Genomic DNA, 23,149 nt, shown 5'->3' with positions numbered 1-23,149 from the left:
GCTTATCTCGGCCTGGATCCGTGGAGGGTCCCTGGGGAGGTTTAGCACTAACAATGTTCCCTATCGTGGCTTTTAAAGCTCTTCCAGATTGCTCTCTTTTCATCCTTCCATGCTGTTACCGCTCGACTGTCAAAGTCCTACCGTTCAAGGTCCTCTTCAAACATCCCCTCTAGAAGTCTTCTCCAGCTCATTCCACACCCCTCATCCAACACACCTAGGTGTCTCCTTTGGGTCCCACAGAACTCTTTGCACATCCCAGTTAGGGCTTCACTCCTTCAAGGAAATGTGTTGTTTGGGGTTTTTTTAAATATTTATTTGGCTAATTCGAGTCTTAGTTGGGGCGCTCAGGATCTTTGTTGCTGCATGCGAACTCTTAGTTGTGATTTGTGGGATCTAATTCCCTAACCAGGAATGGAACCTGGGCCCCCTGCATTGGGAGTGCAGAATCTTAGCCACTGGACCACCAGGCAAGTCCAGAAACATGTTTCTTGGCACCTGTTATGTGCTAGGCACTGTTTTTTAATTTCTCCATTACTTTTTGTCTCTCATCAGATTTGAGGGCAGGAGCCAGGTCTTTATGGAATCTGTCAGCCCTCTTCCCCCTTTTCCCAGCTCAGCGTCTCAGAAGGGGAGGGGAAGAGGCAGGCTTTGGAATCAGGCCCAGCCTGCTCCAAGTTCAGCTCTACCTTAAAGAGAGCAGCCTGCCCTCTGGCAACTTTCCTAACCCCTCTCAGCCTTTGTGAGGATTAAAAGGCATCTAGCAGGAAGGGGTGGGCACCCACAGAGCAGTTGCCCACCCATCCAATTATTCCTGCACAAATCTTTGTTTGGGGTCTCTAATGTCAGTTGTAAAGAAAATCAACCCTGAATATTCATTGGAAGGACGGATGCTGAAGCTGAAGCTCCAGTACTTTGGCCACCTCATGAGAAGAGCTGACTCACTGAAAAAGACCCTGATGCTGGGAAAGATTGAGTTCAGGAGGAGAAGGGGTGACAGAGGATGAGATGGTTGGATGGCTTCACTCACTCAATGGACATGAGTTTTAGCAAACTCCAGGAGATAGTGAAGGACAGGGAAGCCTGGCGTGCTGCAGTCCATGGAGTCGCAGAGTCAGACACTACTGAGCGGCTGAACAACAACGTGCCACGCACTGCCACGGGAGTGGCAGGTGAGATGTGATCAAGACCTCATCTTCCTGTGGGGCAGATGTAAGAGGAAGTGATAAGAATTGGGAGGAAAAATAATGCATGAGGATGGAGAGAAAGGAGCTGCTTTTTTACCTGGAATGTTGCTGGAAGGCCTGTCTGACAAGAGGACCTGAGTAGGACCTGCAGGAAGGGCATTCCAGGTATTGGGCCTCAGGTGGGCCCTTAGGCTGCCCTAGGAGCAGGCAGGGAGGAGGCCAGCACCTGGGGGAAGAGAGTGAGCAAGAGGTGGGGAAGAGGCAGGACAGGAGGTCCTTATCAGGCAGGGGAGAGGAGACCATCTAAGACAGGAGCCACCAGAGGATTTGGAGTAAAGTAGTGATGGGATCTGACATCCATTAGTTTGTCTGTGGTTAAAAAAAAAAAATTATACTTAGAGTTAGCCAACTGGACTTACAATTTGTTGGCACCACCCAAAGCATTATGGGGCCAGTCAAACATGCATGCCTTCTTCTCTCCATCAGACCCCATCAGGGTGTTGGCCTGGCTAAGTGATGTCATAAAAGCATCTTCCAGCCTGTCTGATACCTGTGTTGATGGCCTTGACCTCCACAAAGAACATGAGTGTGTTGCTGTCTTCTATCTCCTTCACAGCGGAACCAGTGGCCTGGGGAACAGGGTGCTGGCATAGTGTTCAAGCTTGGTTCTCCTGGGGGTGCATTTCTGAGAATATTTAGGCTGCTGTTGGAGCCATGGTGTCTCGGTCCTCCCGAAGGTGGGTGACGTGTGCATCTTCTTTTGTGTGTTCAGCACTGCCTTCCTGACCTTCAAAGTCTTTGTTTTGGTGTCAGCTCTGGGACGGCAGGGATTTTCTTCTTCACTTTTAGTGTCATCTTTGCGAAAGGGGTCCCTGACTTCCATGTTCACAGGATCAATCTGACTGGAGACTAATGGAAGGCTAAAGGGCTAAAGCAGGGTGGCCAAGAGGCTGCTGCAAAGCCCCAGGGGAGAGAGAGGACAGGGTCTTGGACCAGGGGGCGGCAGTGTGGAGGGGAGTGGTCAGATCCAGGAAGTATTTGGAGGTAGGGCCACAGTTTGCTGATGGGGGGGTGAGACAGAGGGCCGACCATGGCTTTGGGGTCCTCCTGAGTGATGCCCTCTTGCTTCCCCTGCTCCAACCTATTCAAAAGCATCTTCTAGCCTTTCCATGTTGCTAAAAGAAGGCGGTTTTCTGGGGTCTAGAGTCTCCATTCAGGCAATGGAAGATCTCCCATGGCAGAGGGAGCCCCATCAATACTGAGGAGACCGTGAACCCCTGGAACATCTAGGAAAGGGAGGGACCCAGATAGGGGCCTTGAGGAGGCTAAGATTTAGGAGTAATAATGTGTGTGGCATCTGAGATATTAGGCATCATTCCCTGAGGGCTGGATTGGTGTGGGAAAAACACCGAAGTGGCAGCAGACCCTTTATGAAGCATCTGTTGTGTCCCAGACACCTGGCTAAGTACTTTACAAATATTGTTTGTGTCAAAAGTCCATGTTGGGTCAGTGTTATTGTCCTGATGATGATAAGCAAAGCAGAGAAAGGTTCAGGCATTTCCCTAAGACACCAAGCCAGCCAGCTGAGAGGCTCACTGTAGAGCCCCAGTCTGTCTTACTCCAAAATGTCTTATTCCAACTCTTCGAGGCTGCCCTACTTTGCTCTTTAAGGAAATAATTTTGTGACCCACATAAGTCTAATTGATGACATTCCCAGCTGGAAGACCAAGGGAACTGTTATATCTCCCCTGACCCTCCTGTTCTAGAGAACATTATTTTTAGGAGGGAAAGAGGAAGGCCCCTTGGGCATCTACCCTTCAGATCAGCTCCCCCAGACTCTTCTTGCTCTTCAGAGCAAACTCTGGGAGATCGTGAAGGACAGAGAATCCTGGCGTGCTGCAGTCCTCGGCAGTCACAAAGAGTTGGATGTGCCTTAGAGACTGAACAACAACAAGACAGAAGGCTCAACCCAGCCCACCAACCCTCCTCAGCCTACCCAGGGAGACTCAGGGTGTACTGAAAGTGTAGATGCTCTTATTACCCAGGATGATGGAGGCGTTGGCTGTAACCAGATCAATAAAGACTCCATGATATAAGCGGCCGGGGACCTGGAAATCATTCTTTGAGAGCCAACTCCATCCTCATGGGGTTTGCTATCTTCAGATGTCATCGATTCTATATTTACCAGACTGGAACCTGATATCCCTGGACAGGTGTTTCCCCCATTGTCCTGTGAAATCTTTGCTGCCCACATTGTGCCAGGTGGTGGTAAAATGGGCAAAGGGAATGTAAGCTTGTTCATCGAATACCTCTCCTTGGCAGGCAACAGAAGTAGGGGGCTGAGGGCAGCAGGTGTGTGGGCTCAGAGCCCAGATCCCAGCTCCCCACTTCCCACTTGTGCACCTCTGGGAGTTTCAGGACTTAGGAGAAAGACAGGGAGACTTGAGTACAGTGACCAGGCCAGAGCAATTGCTCAGGGAATGGTAGTTGGTTTCCCTTTACATCCTTCATCCCCATGGATTGACTACTACAGCCTGCGAGGGCTGTGCACTAGTGTACCCATTTTTTAAAAATTATTTTAAGCTTAATCCATGTTACATGTCAGTTTATTCCATTTTACTGCTGGATAATATTCCATTATATGGATGTACCACAATTTTTAAAATATTGATTTATTTGACTGCCTTGGGTCTTAGTTGCATCGTATGGGATCTTTCATTGCTCAGGGTGATGTGACTCGAGTTGCCCTGCTGCATGTGGGATCTTAGTTCCCCAACCAGGGATGGAACCTGTACCTCTTGTGTTGGAAGGCAGATTCTTAACCACTGGATCACATGGGAATTCTCTCAGTGTACCCATTTTACCGATGAGGCACCATTCAGACTGACTATAACTTCCACGACTACAGCTTCACGACACTTCCACCTCCTCAAGGGGCAAACTGGAAGTCCCCGTGCTGGGCTGGACCAAGACATGTTCTTGCTTTGCATCAAGCTTTGTAAGATACAGACAAATATAAAAGACAGCTTTCCAGTTCGGCTTAAATGTTTAGAAGATCTGGAAGCACTGGGCTCAGAGTTTGAGCTCCCCCCTCACCCTGATCCCCGCTGCTCCCTGTCATCTTCTCCATGGGTGTTCATTCATCTACATGACCTGTTGGGCTCCTGTATCTTGCCAAGTCTGCCAAAGCCTCGCAAGGCTTTCTCATCAGAGATGGGAAGGAAAGAGATTCGGAGAGAAAGCATGATTGCCCACTGGAGTCAGGATGGGTACCCTCTCTGATGTATCTTCCCAGCTGTAATCACAAAGCACCAAACCTTAAAATATAGAACGAGGAAACCAAAACAGCACAGCTCTGCTCAAGTCCAAGGTAAATACCTCCACAGCTCAGGAAAGGAACTGAAGCCGAAGTTCTTGGTACAGCCTGGGAGCCAAGGTGGACTCCTGGGGGCTGCCGGGACCTGCAGGGCTCCCAAACCCACCTACTGGGAGTCCCAGGAGAAAATCCAGGCATGATGGGGCAGCTAGAGTTGAAGAGATGAGAGCTAAGGTTATTCCAGTCAAGGGAAAATTATTACAGGAAGCAGGTGGGTGTGGATGGAGAAGGAAATGGCAACCCACTCCGGTACTCTTGCCTAGAGAAATCCGTGGACAGAGGAGCCTGGTGGGCTGCTGTCCACAGGGTCGCACAGAGTCAGACACGACTGAAGCGACTTAGCATGCATGCATGCATTGGAGAAGGAAATGGCAACCCACTCCAGTATTCCTGCCTGGAGAATCCCAGGGACAGAGGAGCCTGGTGGGCTGCCGTCTATGGGGTCGCACAGAGTCGGACACGACTGAAGCGACTTAGCAGCAGCAGCAGCAGTGGGTGTGGAGGGCTGGGGGTCCCTGGGCTGAGAGTTAGACCTGAGAGTTTATTCAGCCTAACTTTCCTCCTGCACTGACCCCCCTCCCTCAACTGTACAGCCACTCAGAGATAGAAAAGACAGGCAAAATTGTACTTTTTAAAAATCTTATGTCTGTGGTGAATTTATTTTTGTTATAAGGAGTGAGGGAGTGATTGTAATTCACCTTTTTTCGAAACGACTGTTTGATATTTATGAAACAATCCTTCTTTCCCCCAATGCCACTTTTATCATATATCAAATTGCTGTGCGTATTTGAGGACCCCATCTCCAAGTCTTCAGAACAACTTCGCATTTGCTGACTTCTGGGTCAGGGTACTGCCTCCCAGTGTCTACTACTGTTATTACTACCACAAGTCAGAGGCCAGGGAGACCAGTCACCCAAGGAAGGGTGAGTTACTATGTGCCCAGGTCAGGACAATTCATCAAGGATTTAGTGAGCACAGCCAGGCCTGAGGCAGACCACTGGGGACCCAAAAGTGAGGCCCAGCCCCTGTGCGTAAACAAGAGAGATGCTCCAGAGGTATGTCCTCTGTTCATGTTTCTCTCGGAGCTCCAGCACCTCCGGCACAAGTTCTGGAAACCACTTCCTCTGTGAAAGGGGAGATAAGGTTCCCCCACCTCCTACCCCTCTGTGCCTTCAGCACCCTGACACGCCCCCAGCATCGCCTTCATCATGTCCTGTTACTTCCTAGGATTGGTTTCCTTTTATCATTTTCCACAATTCTAATTTTTATACATTTGCTTTTCCATTCTGTGGCCTGTATTTGTATCATCTGGCTCACATCCTGGGTGGTGTACAGCGAGAAGGAAGAGGAAGGAAAGAAGGGAGCAAGCGAGGCGGGTTCAGGCTCTCCCACTAGGGGGCAGCGCTGCACCACAAGAAGGCTGGTCGAGCCCTGATCCTTAATCCGGCTGGAAGCGGTTCCTAGCCTTTCAGCAATTCTACCCTTCAGTTCAGTCGCTCAGTCGTGTCCGACTCTTTGCGACCCCATGAATTGCAGCACGCCAGGCCTCTCTGTCCATCACCAACTCCCGGAGTCTACCCAAACCCATGTCCATCGAGTTGGTGATGCCATCCAACCATCTCATCCTCTGTCGTCCCCTTCTCCTCCCGCCCCCAATCCTACCCAGCATTAGGGTCTTTTCCAATGAGTCAACCCTTCGCATGAGGTGGCCAAAGTATTGGAGTTTCAGCTTCAACATCAGACCTTCCAGTGAACACCCAGGATTGATCTCTTTTAGGATGGATTGATTGGATCTCCTTGCAGTCCAAGGGACTCTCAAGAGTCTTCTCCAACACCACAGTTCAAAAGCATCAATTTTTCGGCGCTCAGCTTTCTTCACCGTCCAACTCTCACATCCATACATGACCACTGGAAAAACCATAGCCTTGACTAGACGTACTTTTGTTGGCAAAGTAATGTCTCTGCTTTTAAATATGCTATCTAGGTTGGCCATAACCTTCCTTCCAAGGAGTAAGCGTCTTTTAATTTCATGGCTGCAGTCACCATCAGCAGTGATTTTGGAGCCCAAAAAAATAAAGTCTGACACTGTTTCCACTGTTTCCCCATCTATTTCCCATGAAGTGATGGGACCAGATGCCATGATCTTAGTTTTCTGAACGTTGAGCTTTAAGCCAACTTTTTCACTCTCCTCTTTCACCTTCATCAAGAGGCTCTTTAGTTCTTCTTCACTTTCTGCCATAAGGGTGGTGTCATCCGCATAGCTGAGGTTATTGATATTTCTCCCGGCAATCTTGATTCCAGCTTGTGTTTCTTCCAGCCCAGCGTTTCTCATGATGTACTCTGCATATAAGTTAAATAAGCAGCGTGACAATATACAGCCTTGACGTACTCCTTTTCCTATTTGGAACCAGTCTGTTGTTCCATGTCCAGTTCTAACTGTTGTTTCCTGACCTGCATACAGGTTTCTCAAGAGACAGGTCAGATGGTCTGGTATTCCCATCTCTTTCAGAATTTTCCACAGTTTCACAGTCAAAGGCTTTGGCATAGTCAATAAAGCAGAAATAGATGTTTTTCTGGAACTCTCTTGCTTTTTCGATGATCCAGCGGATATTGGCAATTTGATCTCTGGTTCCTCTGCCTTTTCTAAAACCAGCTTGAACATCTGGAAGTTCACGGTTCACATATTGCTGAAGCCTGGCTTGGAGAATTTTGAGCATTACTTTACTAGCATGTGAGATGAGTGCAATTGTGCGGTAGTTTGAGCATTCTTTGGCATTGCCTTTCTTTGGGATTGGAACGAAGACCGACCTCTTCCAGTCCTGTGGCCACTGCTGAGTTTTCCAGATTTGCTGGCATATCGAGTGCAGCACTTTCACAGCATCACCTTTGAGGATTTGAAATAGCTCAACTGGAATTCCATCACCTCCACTAGCTTTGTTCGTAGTGATGCTTTCTAAGGCCCACTTGACTTCACATTCCAGGATGTCTGGCTCTAGGTGAGTGATCACACCATCGTGATTATCTAGGTCGTGAAGATCTTTTTTGTACAGTTCTTCTGTGTATTCTTGCCACCTCTTCTTAATATCTTCTGCTTCTGTTAGGTCCATACCATTTCTGTCCTTTATCGAGCCCATCTTTGCATGAAATGTTCCTTTGGTATCTCTAATTTTCTTGAAGAGATCTCTAGTCTTTCCCAATCTGTTGTTTTCCTCTATTTCTTTGCACTGATCGCTGAGGAAGGCTTTCTTATCTCTCCTTGCTATTCTTTGGAACTCTGCATTCAGATGGGAATATCTTTCCTTTTCTCCTTTGCTTTTCGCTTCTCTTCTCTTCCAAGCTATCTGTAAGGCCTCCTCAGACAGCCATTTTGCTTTTTTGCATTTCTTTTCCATTGGGATTTTCTTGATCCCTGTCTCCTGTACAATGTCACGAACCTCTGTCCATAGTTCATCAGGTACTCTGTCTATCAGGTCTAGACCCTTAAATCTATTTGTCACTTCCACTGTATACTCATAAGGGATTTGATCTAGGTCATACCTGAATGGTCTAGTGGTTTTCCCTACTTTCTTCAGTTTAAGTCTGAATTTGGCAATAAGGAGTTCATGATCCGAGCCACAGTCTGCTCCCGGTCTTGTTTTTGCTGACTGTATAGAGCTTCTCCATCTTTGGCTGCAAAGAATATAATCAATCTGATTTCGGTGTTGACCATCTGGTGATGTCCACGTGTAGAGTCTTCTCTTGTGTTGTTGGAATAGGGTGTTTGCTATTACCAGTGCGTTCTCATGGCAAAACTCTATCAGCCTTTGCCCTGCTTCATTCTGTACTCCAAGGCCAAACTTGCCTGTTACGCCAGGTGTTTCTTGACTTCCTACTTTTGCATTCCAGTCCCCTATAATGAAAAGGACATCTTTTTTGGGTGTTAGTTCTAAAAGGTCTTCTACCCTTAATCTCCCGAAATCCTAGGCTCCCCACCTCCAATCTCATAGACTGGAATGTGGGAGGAAACCCTTCCCAAATACTGTTCGGATTACGGGAGCGATCATATACCCAGAGGGCCTGGTGTGGACACAGCAGAGGCTTGGGGGCCAGGTGGCATCTCTCGTGGATCAGAGGCTCTAGGGTGAGGGCTTCAGGAGTTGCAGCTCAAGGGCTCAGTAGTTGTGGCGCCTGGGCTTCGTTCCTCCCAGGCATGTGGGATCTTCATGGACCTGGGATTGAACCGGTGTCTCTTGCATTGCAAGGCAGTTTCTTAACCACAGGACCACCAGGGAATCCCCAACGTGTCTTTAACAAGAGGGAATTTACTGGCACACACAGTTGAGAAATCCTGGCTGTGGGGTTTGTTTGTTTGTTTTTCTTTTTAATTTGGCTGTACCAGGTCTTAGTTGCAGCATGTGGGATCTAGTTCCCTGACCAGGGATCGAACCGGGGACGCCTGGATTGGGTGTGAAGAGTCTCAGCCAATCGACCATCAGGGAAGTCTCTGGTTGTTTTAGCAGAGGCTCCATATAGCAGCCAGTGCTATAAGCTATATGCTCCACACACACCCCTGTGTTTTTTCTGGTAGTGGATGGAGAAGTTCCTTTTTGTTATTCTTAAAGAAAAGAACTTTTTTTTTTGGCTGCACCATGAAGTTTGCAGGATCTTAGTTCTCTGACCAGGAATTGAACCCAGGCCCTCGGCAGTGAAAGCAGTCCTAACCACTGGCCTGCCAGGGAATCCCCAAGAAATTTTTTTGTTCATATTTATTAATTTGACTGCACCAGGTCTTAGTTGTGGCATGCAGAAACTTCAATCTTCATTTCGGCGGGTGAGATCTTTAGTTGTGGCGTGTCGACTCTCAGTTGGGGCATATGGGATCTAGTTGTGGCATGTGGTTCTTTGACCAGGGATCGAACCTGGACCTCCTGCACTGGGAGTGTGGAGTCTTAGCCACTGGACCATTAGGGAAGTACCCCCAAGAACTTCTTTTCTAGGAGCTTCCAGCAATTTATTCTGTATCACTAAGCCTGAATTGGGCCACTTGTCCTGAAGCTGTTGCCATAACCAGGCAGTGGATGTACGCATTGGCTTAGCCAGACAGGGCCACCTCGGAAGCTGGGTGTAACCACTAGGAGATGCTGAGAATAGCGGGTGCAGATGTCCACAGCAGGTAGCACTGACTGAGTGCCTACTGGGTGCCCAGCTCTGTGCCCACTGCTTCACAGGCCTCGCTTAATACCCACACCCAGCTTTGAGGTTGGAGTTGTCATCCCCACTTTACAAATGCTGAGATGAACACATCTAGGGTCATGTGATTAGCAAGTTGGAATCTGGAATTTGGACCCTGGGTGGTCGAATCATAACCCTGGTATACAGTAGGTGATCAGTAATGGTAGCTACTATTAGGGACTTTTCAAGGATGACTCTTAGGTTTCCAGCTGTTGTGATTGGGAAGATGATGCATCATCCACAGGATGGAACATACTGGGAAAAGAGCCTTTGGGGAAGCTGAGTTCCATTTGGCTCCTCGGTATTTGAGGTGACCGTGACACTCAACCCCCGTGGATCCTTGAATAGGGTGCTCAGGAGAGAGGATTCCCTGGAGAGATTTATCTGATCCCACCTTTATTTTTAGATTAATTAATTACTTTATTTTTGGCTGCGCTGGGTCTTTTGCACAGGCTGTCTTTAGCTGCAGAGAGTAGGGGCTACTCTCCATTGCATTGCCCAGGCTCCTCACCATGGTGGCTTCTCTTGATGTGGAGCACAGGCTCTAGGTGCACGGGCTTCAGTAGTTGCAGCACTCCAGCTCAGTAGTTGTGGCACATAGGCTTAGTTGCCCCGCTGCAAGTGAAATCTTCTTGGACCAGAGATCAAACCCGTATCCCCTGCATTGGCAGGTGGATTCTTATCCACTGTATCCACCAGGAAAATCCTTCGATCCTGCCTTGATAAGAATCATGAACTGTAAGCGGAGCTGTGAGCCCAGGACTAAGCCCCAGTTCAGTTCAGTCACTCAGTCATATCTGACTCTTTGCGACCCCATGGACTGCAGCACACCAGGCCTCCTTGTCCATCACAAGCTCCCAGAGTTTACCCAAACTCATCTCCATTCAGTCGGTGATGCCATCCAACCATCTCATCCTCTGTCGTCCCCTTCTCCTCCCACCTTCAATCTTTCCCAGCATCGGGGTCTTTTTCAATGAGTCAGCTCTTCGAATCATGTGGCCAAAGTATCGGAGTTTCAGCTTCAACATCAATCCTTCCAATGAACACTCAGGACTGATCTCCTTTAGTATGGACTGGTTGGATCTCCTTGCAGTCCAAGGGGCTCTCAAGAGTCTTCTCCAACGCCACATTTCAAAAGCATCAATTCTTCGGCACTCAGCTTTCTTTATAATCCAACTTTCACAACCATACATGACTACTGGAAAAACCATAGCCTTGACTAGACAGACCTTTGTTGGCAAAGTAACGTTACTGCACAGTAATGTCTAAGCTCCAGAGAGACCCCTTATTGAAGGGCTGTATGGGATAAATTGTTAGTCACTTAGTCGTGTCCGACTCTTTGCGACCCCATGCACTGTAGACCACCAGGCTCCTCTGTCCATGGAATTCTCCAGGCAAGAATACTGGAGTGAATTGCCATTCCCTTCTCCAGGGGATCTTCCTGACCCAGGGATCGAACCTTGGTCTCCTGCATTGCAGGCAGATTCTTTACCTTCTGAGCCACCAGGGAAGCCCTATGGGGTAAGAGGGGCCCAGAAAGGCAACCAAGAAGAAATGACAAGGAGGAGGAAGAGAAATGCACAGAGGCTAAGGGAAGGAGTGTTGAGAAGGGATGCATGGTCCATATGTCAAGCGCACCACGTGAGGAAATGCAGGGAGAAGACAAGGTCATAATGATGATGACTCACACTTACAAAGCTCTCACAATGCTCCAGGCTCAGTCTCGAGCTCTGAGCATCCTCACACCCACTCCAGAAGCCTGTTCTATGAAGATCCTCATCTCACAGATGATCCAGGAGAGCAGCTTGACCAACGGCTGGTGAAAGGCTTGATGGAGGCAGCTGAGATTGTACCAATGGTGACATCTTTGCCCCCATTTTGGGAGAGCATCTCCCCTCCTTTTCAGTCAATGTAGAATGGGCTCTGGTTGGTCTAAGCCAATCAGTATATGTCAACCCCTCTCCACTCTCAGTGGTCAAGGCATGATCACATGACCTCATCCAAGTCAGTGAGATCCAGACCCAGGACTTTTAGGAGCTCTATTTCTTCTGTGCTGAGTACACAAGATGAGATGGTATGGGCCCTGGAGCTGCTACAGCCATCTTACAGGCAGGAGGAGTAAAACCATCTGAGAATGAGGGTAACACAGGTTGGGATGTGGAGCTGGGCTGAGCCACAGAGAGAGCTGGATGACAATGTGACACTGAGCTCTGCCTCAAGCTGCATCTGAAGCCTTTACCATTACTGACCTTTACTGCCAGCAAACCAATAAACGCCTTCTCTGCTTTTCTAGTTTGGGTTGGATTTTCTATCCTTCATTGAACGCAAACTGTATCCATTATGTAGGGCCACAATTAGCCTGCGTAGGAAATCACCCCGGTAGCTTAGTGGCTAAAGCAATTCAGCTCATGAGATTGGATCATGGGTTGGACTTGACTGGGGAAGTCCTCTGGCCTTGACCAGTGGGATGGTGGAGACAGCCAGGCCACATGTTGAGGCCCGTTGTAATGATTATGTCCCTATTGATGTTTTGTCTCTGGAAGCTTTCAGGAGTCTAGGATAGGTGTTTCAAAGATGGTCTATGTTACTGATGGAGGGTTCGGCTTTTCTTGAAAATACTGCAGGAACCGGTTGCAGGCTATAGGAGGGTATATGAGAGGCCAGATTGTTTTTTCTCCTTCATTTGGGTTTGTGTGATGCTTCCTTGGGATCACAGTCAGGCAATGTTTTTTTCAGCAGCAGACCTCATGGGTGATATGGGTCCTACTCAGAGCCTCTTCTCAGTGGGTCTGTGAGGTTGAGGGAGTCCTGTCTCTGTGGCTGTTAACAGGCTGACAGGCTCATTCTTTTGTGTGTTATCCCTTCCTTTGTCAAAACAACGCAGGTCAGGTCTGAGCAGGTGGACATGTCTCTGTAGTAGCTGTCCACCCACTGCAGATCAGACAAACTGTTCAGCTGAGCCCAGCCTGAATTGTAGAACTGGGAGCAAATAGATTGTTATTTTATCTACTATATTTCAGGGTGATTTGTGTTGCAGCAGTAAATAGCAACAGAGTTAAAAAAAAAAAAAAGACTATTAGAAGACTATATTAATTTGGGGGGCTTCCCTGGTGGCTCAATGGTAAAGACTCTCTCTGCCAATGCAGGAGACACAGGTCCAGTCCCTGGTCCCAGAAGATCCCACATGCCATGGGACAACTAAGCCGGTGTGCCTCAACTACTGAGCCTGTGCTGTAGAGGCCAGGAGTTGCAACTGCTGAGCCCACCTGCCGCAACTACCAAAGCCTGAATGCCCTAGAGCCTGTGCTCTGCAGCAAGAGAAGCTGCTGAAACGAGAAGCCCTTACACTGCAACTAGAGAGTAGCCCCCACTTGCCACAACTAGAGAAAAGCCTGTGCAGCAACGAAGACCCAGCAAAACCAAATAAATAAATAATTTTTAAAAACTGTATTAATTTGAAAGAGTTTGTTTCCTATTATAACTGAGTCACTGGGAATTCACCAGAACAGCAGGTGAAGGGTCAAGGATACTGGGCCTGGGCAAGGCCTTTCACTCCTTTGAGCTTTAACCAGAGATCTGTTTTAACCCAAAACATCTGTGGGTGTTTCATGATTTGGGGCACATGGGTGAAGGCTTCCAATGGGCTCCAGGATGATGGGCCTTTGGGATTTGGGGGTTTTATCTGCACACAGCCAAATCCCCCACTTGCAAAGCAAACTGGGAAGATTTTAACGATGGGTCTTGACTGCAGTCATCACGTTTGCTCTTGTCTCTTCCAACCTAATGGAGCTTATCAGGTTGCCAAGCTTTTCCCTTTATTTCATTTTATTCTCTGCATGCAGTAAAGCTTTCTATGGGCTATTTTGATAGAAAGGAGACTGAGTCTGGAAGAAAATTTATGTTCCCCCCTCCAAGGTCCTGGAGCCCATCAATGCCCCCACACCTACCTGGATGGCCAGTTGAGGGGATGTGTTTTACTTGATGTTCATAGACATACAGTGACACTGGTTCCTGCACGATGCCAGTTTCTGGGCTCTGGGGACTCTGGGCCAGCCTCACCTCACTGTCCTGAGGTCATGCTTCCCTGTGTTCTCCACTGTGGTCCCTCTGAGAACAGGGACTGTCCTCTCTCTCGGTGACCCATGACCCAGCACTGTCCCTGGTTGTCAGAAGCCTGGATGATGTCTGAACAACGGCACTGGCATCAGCCCCATCCTCTCTACCTCTTCTCCCACCCTCCTTCTCCTCCCCAAATGGACTCAGAGATGGAGTGAAGTTTGGCAGTTAAGATCTGTTTCTGGAGTTAGGCAAACTGCCCTTCCCTGCCTTATTGAATGTATCCAAGCCTCACTTTCCACATCTATAAAATGGGAATGATAAGGGAGGGAACTCTCTTAGCCCAGAGTTTGGCACAAAATAGGCATTTCATTAAAAATGTTTGTGAATGATTACAATGGTGATGATTCACTATCAGACACGATTTAAAGGCTGTAAACTTGACCTTAAGTGGCGAGTGGGTCACTGTTGCTGTCTTCCAGATAGATGAAGCATCTACATCTCTCCCACTTCTGCTCAGTCCTGCACCCTGCGGTTCCTGGGCTTTAGGGGTGTGGCTAGGAGTCCAGGTGTCAGTTATGGGCATAAAGGGCATGGCACTTCCCAGGTGCTCAGGAGACACTGGCCCTGCTCTGGTCGCCAACACTGCCATCACTCCTCTTCCCTGTCCCCAGCCTCAGTTTCTCCACCGAAGACAGAGGCTGCACAGTCACCCCATGAGGGACCAAGGCAGAGTTCATCTCTGAGACTCTCCTTAGAAAATATCCAGAGGCTCCCCTCCCCCAGGACAATGCCAGGATCCAAAAGACCTGGAGAAAGCCTCCAGGAAGTCCCCACCTTCCACGGCCCGGCACCATCACAGCACAAGTCCAGGTTGGCTCCATAGGGGTGATGACCAACCCTGGAGGCTGCTGCACCCCCACCTGCCCTGGACGGTTGGTACCCCGAATTCAGGTCTGTTCCCACACCCACTAAGTGGCTGTGTGGCCTTAGGACCCCCTGACAGGTGCACAATAGTGGAAGAATCACTCCCCTCTCACTAGAGGCACCAGGGCCTTCGTCTAGATCCCCAAAGCGGTCCCTGCCCACCTCAGGAGGGTGTGACCGGGCCCGGACCCACTTCCTCCTTCTGTGAAGGCCCACCCATCATTGTCCCCTTTCCAGGCCTCTTTCCACTGGTGGGAGGTCAGAGGCTCCCTTGGTCAGGGTAGGGGGTGGGGGTAACTGCATCCCTAAATGAAGATGCTCAGGATGACCTCCCCTTCCCACTGCTGTCCAGTCCTCGGGAAGGCTCACCGCCCCCCACCGACCCAGCAAGACCAGAGTCACCCATCCACACCCTTTCCTGCGCCAGTGTACCCCCAAAGTGGCCCCTCAAGCACAACCTTCAGACTTTGTAGCTGTTTTTATTATTAATATTATCTTCTCCTTTAAGCATCCCTTTAAGGGTGAAATGAAATCCAACCATTTACAGAGAAAATGATTTCAGAATGTACATATTGATTTTCCCTTACAAAAAAAATAATACTATTATTATTATCGGTGTCCTTAAATTACACATTTCCCAGGGCCCTGCCTGCTGCTGGGGCAAGTCCTAGTTCCCCACCCTGTCACCTTTGTCCCCAAAGCTCTCCCACACCTGCCCGTGGGAACCACCACACCCTAGGGAACCCCCTTAGGGTGGGCTGGGCCTCCATGAGTCTGGAGACCGCAGGACCAGGGCGTCCCAAGGAAGGAAGGTGGCTACGGCGACAGGGCCAGCAGCCTGCTGGCGTCCCATTTCACAGTTTGGTTTGCCTTCATAGAGGGGAGTGGCCCAGGGCTTCCCTGTCCCCGAAGTTCCCAGTGTATGATGTGACTCTGAGTGAAACTGCAACCCCATTCCTCGGTCCCCTGACCCCGTGGGCAGCTGTGCTTGCTCTCCAAGTGGCCAGGCCTCCACTTGGGGGTGACCACGAACATGCCTGGCCCTCCTGGGTCTGAGAGGGAAGGTGGGGCCTGGCACGTCCGAGCTCCTTCCCTCTTTCTACCTTTGCCCCTGAGCTGGCGAAGTGGGAACCAGGAACCCCGGCCAGCCTGGAGGGGGGACCTCCCCCCAGGTGTAAGGGGTGTGGGGTGAGGAGGCTGTCAAGAGGGAGGCCCTGGGCTGGGGCTCAGGCACGCGTCCCCAGAGATGCCCGCCCAGGAGGTGGGCAGAGGTGGCTGGCGGGCAGGTCCTGGCCTGGGGTGACCTGGGGCCACAGGGACACCCTGACTTCTTGAGCCACTTCTCAGCCCCAAGAGGGGCCGGGGGGTCGGGGGGCGCTGCTCTAACTCTGAGGGAGGGTTGGTTCCCTTGGGACACCCCCTCAACTGGAGGGACCGCGAGAGGGACAGTGAGGACCCCCCAGCCTGCTGCATGCCTGCCTGCCTGAGGCTGTTCTGCAGCCAGCTCCCCGCACCACACCGGCTCCCTGGGAAACCCCCAATAAGACATGCCGAGAAAGTCTTGGCTGGAGGCTTGGAGGGAAGAAGCCGGGAGGTCGTGGGCTCGCAGTGGTACAGCCCTCAGGTTGAGAGCATTCTCATTCCTTAGACTGAAAGACAGACAGACAGACGGACCCCCACATCCCTTTTAGCCTGGCTTTCTGGCTCCCCAGGTTGCCCTTCTGCCTCAGTCATTTTGGGGAGTTGCAGGAGGTGTGGCCACAGGCTCCAGGTCCCAGCAAGGGGAGGCCTGGGCCCTGCTCCCACATCCCACACACAGGCATGTATGTACAGGGACACACCGACACAGACACGAACAAGTACACACCAAGCATGCACCCATGCCATAAATACACACGCACGCAAAGACATGTACCGTTCCACAGGCAGGCTCCGCGTCCCAGCATCACTGGGTAAACACCCGAGGGGGCCGCTGGGAGGCGGCGCCTCTCCCTGCCCACCACTGCATGCTCTCAGTGATCCAGCCCTGGGTCGCCAGTGAGGCGGGCAGGGAAGGGCTGATCCAGGAGTTGTGAGCATGCCAGCAGGATCCCACCACTGCAACAGTCACTTCTGCCCTCTCCCCTCTTCCCTCGGTGTCAGAGATGCCCCTTGTCCCCATAAGTATCTTCTCCTTCCTTTAATAGGTGAACGGGGCAGCCCAGCTGAAAACTCCTTTCCCCACTTTCCTTGCAGCTCTAGTGGCCATGTGACTGAGTCCTGCGAGATGCCATCAGAAGTGACTGTGCCATCTCTGGCTCATGCTCTTAACAGAAAGGGTGTGCACTTTCTCTGCTTGCCTTGGACATGGGTGCACACGTGATGGTGGGAGCTGGAGCAACCACTCTATCCAGAGTTGGAAGGCATGAGGCAGGAAAGCAGAGCTGCCCTCCAGACCACCACCCTCCAGAGAGGTAAGTTAGAAATGAGCTTCTGTCTGCTGAAACCACTGTATTTTGGGGTCTCTTAATTACAGCAGCTTAGACTCTACTCTAACAAATACACCCCCCTCCCCCGAGGCAACTAACGAATGAGATGACAAACAACTGGCCTTAATGTTCCTTGTGGGCCCAGAGCAGCCTCGGGCCCCTTCCTGGCCCCAAGCCAGCCCCCAAAGGGGCACAAGGGTGCCTCCACCCGAGACAGTGGAGACCTGGGGCTGTGGGTTCTAGTGGGAAGGGGTGATGGGGGAGGAGGCTCCTCCCCCCACATCTCACCTACTAGGCTGGCTGACGGTCCCATCCCAGCCTGAGAACTGGACTCTTGGAACTTGCAAGGACTGGGTGGGCAGCCCACAAGACAGCGATATAAAAAGTAAGAAGAAATGTCAAGGCCAGCTTGGGAACCTAAAGGAAGACTTCCCGGGCTTCCCCACACCTGCGTCATCTCCAGAGGGGCTGAGGGGCACAGGGCCATCTGTGCCATATGTCCTGTGAGATTGGAGGGTGGAGGTCCCCGCTCCCTCTGGCCCAGCACTCTTGAGGACACTACAAAGCATCCATGGGAGCTTCTTCCCAGCTGCCGTTTTTCAATCCCTCCCACCTTGGTGTCCCTGCTTCGGCCAGGGCCCAAATACGACTATTTACAGAGCCCTGGGAACTCCTGGCATCTCGCCTTTCCTACCATGGGTCCAAAGCCCCAGGAGGCCAAATGGTGGGCTTCTTCTCCCTGGAGGGACCGCGGTGCCCCACTTGGCTGCCCTAGGGCATTCCTGTAGGCTCCCTCCCCCAACCCTGCCCACTCACCCCTGCTCCCCAGTAACCCTCCTGAGCTCTCTGTGGGCACCTCCTGGCCGCAGCACTCCTGGGGGCGGTAACACATACTCTCCTCCTCTGGTGAGGAAGGGTGTTTTCTGAGCTCACAGGCCTGACCCTGGGTTCACAGGGGCTTGAGTAGGAAAGACTCCCCCACCTTCCACTCCTGGTCCTCTGACGAACCACCCAGACGGTGGAAGGAGGCAGAAAGGTAACAACAGGAGGGGCAGGTGCCAACACCCCACCCCACCCCCACCCTGCCACTGGCCCTGTAAGATCATGCAGCCTTAGCCTTCAACCACGTCCAATTTGCCCTTGGCGGGTGGCCTTCCCTCCGGACCCTTGTTCCGCCGCCCACCGGCCGCTGTGCTCTTGGGCTCCTGGTAGGGGTTGTCCAGCAGGTAGCGGAACTGGTCGTAGTTCTTCAGCAGGTACTTGGGGGCGTACATGTGCTCGCTGGGGTCAGCCGGCGGGTACTCTTGCTGTGTGCCGTCGAACCAGCCCCCCGTGCGGATCAGGCTCCGGATGTAGTTGAGGTCCCGCTTGTCCTCGTAGTCGCCCCAGCGGGGAAAGTCGCCGTTCTGGGCCGACACCAGCTTGAAGTAGATGCCCTCGGGCGTGAAGCACCAGGAGCAGTGCCACCCGGCGAAGTGCAGGGGGCTGCCCAGCGACCACTGCACCAGGATGTGGCCCGTGCGGTTCTCGTACTGGCGGAAGTTGGGCATGGTGTAGTACTGGCGGCGGCGCAGGCGGATGCCGTCCAGCCCATACACCGTCTGCAGCATGTCCACCGTGCAGCCCGACACCACCTCCAGGGTGCCCGGCTGCTTCCAGAAGAAGCCATACAGCGACTTGCGCATGTGGAAGGCGAAGGGCTCCGTCCAGCCGTCGTAGAGCTTGAGGAAGAGCACGCCGTCGCGCGCGGGGATCTCGTCGGCGTCGTCGATAATGAAGACGTCGTCCGGCCGCAGGTTGCGCAGCCGCGACACGCCGTCCTGCGTCAGGAAGGTGCGCAGGTAGTCGTCGGCGATCCAGCCGTCCTGCCGCCCGCCCAGCGGGAAGTGGTCCAGGAAGACGTACAGCACCTTGTGCCGGATGTACTCGAAGGTGCCGTTGGTCAGCATCTCGCGGAACTTGAGCGGCCGCGGCTCCCCGTACGCCGTGAAGTTGGACTCGCACACCACGAAGGCGTCCACCACGTCGCCCAGCTCGTGGAAGCGCACGTCCAGCAGGTCGAACTCGTGGTTGATGTTGATGGCGTTGATGACCCGCCGCGGCACCTCCCGGGGCACCAGGCGCTCCTTGGTGGGCAGGTTGGAGTACTGCACCACGGTGGGCACGCCGCAGCTTGGCCCGTGCCAGCCTGGGAGGCACACGCAGTCCACCCACTTGCGGCGCGCGCCGCCGCCGCGGCCCCCAGCTCGCTCCCGGGCGCTCAGCGGCTGCCGGCCCGGGCCCCGCGCCGCCGCCGCCGCGCCGTCGCCCGCCTCCATCTTCTCCTCTGGCCGCCCCGATGGGGGCTTCTCCAGCATCTTGGTACCTGGCTTGAAGCAGACGCCCCCGGCTTTGGTGCGGACGAAGTACTCGGTGGTGTCCTCGGGCAGCACGAAGTCCATCCGGTGGAGCTCCTCTGTGGCCCTGCTCGGTGACAGCGGCTGGAGCAGGGGTGAGTGGGAATAGAGCGGGGTCCGCAGCAGGTCGGGGCTACCCGGCTCCGGGCTGGCTTGGGGCGTGACCGGGGCATTGTTCCAGAAGAAGCTGGACACCAGGTTAGGGCTGAGAGAGGCCAGTTCGCGGGGGAAGGTGACATAGGACAGGGTCTTAAAGAAGTGCAGGAAGGAGATGAGACACAGGCCGGCCATACAGAACATGAGAAACAGCTTGTAGCGTTTCATCTTCATCCTGCAGGAAATGGGAGAAAGCAGAGCGGTCAGGAGTCTGCAGACCTGGCGAGGGGAGCCTGAGGCTCTTTTGAGGGAGGGAATGCAACTTTTAGGGAACTTAAAATAGAAAAAGACCTGTTCAGGCTTGAGAAGCAGGAGAGCAGGCCTCTGACCAGCTTGCATACTGCCTGGATTCCATGCCTGCCCGCAAGCACAGCAAGTCAGGCAGCACTTTAAATAAGAAAGGGAGAGTCTTGGGATTCTTGAAGATCTAGAGATCTGGCCAACCCCCTGGGGTCTAATGAAATCCTGTGACTCACAAGGTGAAACAAACAGCATTGTTAAAGTTAAAAAAAAAGACAACCCAGAGCTGCATTTTTGAACACAAACTGATGATGGTATCAGGGATGTGGGATTACAAACAGGAGCCCTCAAAGCTGCAATTTAAATTATCACCCATGGGGTGTATGCACCGCCCAAGACCCTTCCCATTTGGGACTCCGGATTGCAGGGACCTCCCAGCGATGGTCAAGTCTGGATGTAGGTTGTTGGCCCGATGTGGTGATATTATGTTTTTACTTCTCTCTGTTGTTTCTATTTCTTTTCTTTTAATTGACTGTATGTTGAAATTAAATCAAATTATCTTCTATAAAAAAAACTGAAATTGTTTGTGTGCAAGAGTGGTTTCAAACGAATCCTTTGAAAAGGATTACTAAAAGGAAAGTAAAACTTTTGGCAAAACAGCAGCCGGCTCCAGCACCTGGCCCACCCCACCATGACTGTATCAGCTGCATCGCTGGGCTTTGTTCCAGGAACAGAATGCATCCTGGGAGCTCAACCCTGCAATGCAGAACCTGCCCCAGGGGGCTTACAGGCCCTAAGGGAGGGAGAAAGTGGGTTGCAGGCTTCAGACATGGGGTCTATTCCCTGCACTGTCCAGGATGCTTTCTCCTTCTGTCTATCTGTCCATCTGTTTGTCTCTTTATCTTTGTGTGTGTGTGTGTGTGTGTGTGTGTGTGTGGCTATATTAACAAACCTTTTTCACTGAAAAAATTCCCAGGTGTCAAGGAACACTTCTAATTCTAACATATTTGATAAACAAAATTAAAAAAACTCTCCAGAGGGTGGTGACTGCAGCCCCGAAATTAAAAGATGCTTGCTCCTTGGAAGGAAAGCTATGACAGACCTAGACAATGTATTTAAAAAGCAGAGACATCAATTTGCCAACAAAGGTCCATATAGTCAAAGCTATGGTTTTGCCAATAGTCATGTACATATGTGAGAGTTGGGCCATAAAGAAGGCTAAGCACACAAGAATTGATGCTTTCAAATCATGGTGCTGGAGAAGACTTTTGAGAGTCCCATGGACAGCAAGGAGGTGAAACTAGTCAATCCTAAAGGAAATCAACCCTGAATATTCATTGGAAGAACTGATGCTGAAGCTCCAATACTTTGGCCACCGGGTGCAAAGAGTTGACTCGTTGGAAAAGACTCTGATACTGGGGGAAATTGCAGGCAGGAGGAGAAGGGATGACAGAGGATGAGATGGTTGGATGGTATCACCAACTTAATGGACATGGGTTTGAGCAAACTCCAGAAGATGGTGAAGGACAGGGAAGCCTGGGGTGCTGTAGTCCATAAGGTTGCAAAGAATCAGACACGACTGAGCGACTGAATAACAACTCTTTCATTGCCCCATGCAAGGCAGTTGACTGATACCCAGCCATAAACATTCATCTGCTTGAGGTGCATCACTGGTTTTATATGCATTTTTCTGTTCTCAGCTTAATATTTTTTCGTAATTATTATTCTACTGGACACTCGTCCAATCAAGTGGTTTTCCTTAATCAACAACAGGTTAAAGAGATTTTCATATCAGTAGAAATAAATCTACCATTTCCTTTTAAATCTCACATATTCCATAGTCATTTGGAATGAATCATTCTCTATGAGTGATCATAATTATGACCATTCTCTACTCGTTTGCACAGTTTATCAATTTGTTTATGGTTGTGGAATGGAGAGCCATATATATTGTTTTTCACAATTAAAAAAAATGTAGCTTATCAGAAAAGTTGCAAAGATAGTTCAGAGGGTCCCTTTACACCCCTCACCAGTCTCCCCAAGTGTGGACACCTTACATTGCCACAGTATGTGGTCACAACTAAGAAACTGAAGGGCTCACATTACTCTAAACTGGACCCCACACTTAACTCAGTCATGCTCTTTATCTCATGAGCGAGCCTGTGCAGCACCTTTGGCTCTCACCACACAGCCCAGGAAAGAGGGCATACTGGCCAGGAGGTTACACCCATTTGGCCAAGTCAGACCAGTGCCTTCCCAGGTGGCACTAAGCGGTAAAGAATCTGCCTGCCAGCGCAGGAGATGTAAGAGACTCAGGTTCGATCCCTGGGTCAGGGCGATCACCTGGAGAAGGGAATGGCACTCCACTCCAGTATTCTTGCCTGAAAAATTCCATGGGCAGAGGAGCCTGGAGGGCTGCAGTCCATGGGGCTGCAAAGAGTCAGACATGACTGAGTTCAGTACCTTGGCTGGAGTGACCTACGGAGTCACAGGAGGTGCTGGGACAGAAACTTGGTGTTTTCAATTCCCTTGCACAGATCTCCCTGGGGTGGGGGAGGGGGACACCATCCTTTCCCTTAATGTTCCTTTCTGTGGCCTCTCCCTATGTTTCTGGTTCTTCCTCTGGGTCATTTGAGCATCTTCTTGCTATACTCTCCCCTTCATTCCCTAACTTAAGCCAGGCTCCTCACCATTCTGAACCTTGGTTTCTACATCTGTGAAATGGGTACAGAGTTCCTGGTGTACAGCAGGTATTCAACAGATTTCTACTTCTTTCAAAGCTCAAGGCTGAAAGACTCCAACATAAATTTTCTCTAATCTACATGGTCATAAGGCACACAATCATGAAATGTTTGATCTAGAACAAGCTTTAAGGACCATCTCCTCCCACCCTTTCATGCTGGGGAGGAGAGGCCACCCTCCTTGGCCTCACCTGGGTGAGGAGTCCTGAGCACCTAGTGAGGGGCAGCTGCGGTGCCGATCCTGCTGGCCAGGGTGGTACTTGTACCTTCAGGACCCAGATGTCCCCCTTCCTCCAGTTTAAATGCTGACCCCCTGGAGCCTGGCCTCAGGCTGGGGTTGGCACAGCTGACTGCAGGAGGCAGGACAATCAGGGGTGGGGGCCTGACCTCTGCT

The 23,149-nt window shown here is 51.1% G+C and overlaps 1 protein-coding gene across 1 annotated transcript; it reads right to left on the bottom strand.

The window, feature by feature from the left end:
* Positions 1-15,217: 15,217 nt before the first annotated feature.
* MGAT3 (beta-1,4-mannosyl-glycoprotein 4-beta-N-acetylglucosaminyltransferase) lies at positions 15,218-23,077 on the bottom strand. The gene is made up of 2 exons (XM_081590193.1): positions 22,947-23,077; positions 15,218-19,949 (listed from the first exon to the last, which is right to left on the bottom strand). The coding sequence occupies exon 2, from the start codon at positions 19,946-19,948 to the stop codon at positions 18,335-18,337; it is 1,614 nt and encodes a 537-aa protein (XP_081446319.1). The 5' UTR covers position 19,949; positions 22,947-23,077; the 3' UTR covers positions 15,218-18,334.
* Positions 23,078-23,149: the final 72 nt, after the last annotated feature.

Source organism: Giraffa tippelskirchi, chromosome 4 (assembly GCF_054371585.1).
Source record: "Giraffa tippelskirchi isolate mGirTip1 chromosome 4, T2T-mGirTip1v1.2.pri, whole genome shotgun sequence".
Lineage (NCBI taxonomy): Eukaryota > Metazoa > Chordata > Mammalia > Artiodactyla > Giraffidae > Giraffa > Giraffa tippelskirchi.
This window is presented reverse-complemented; position numbering and strand designations above follow the sequence as displayed.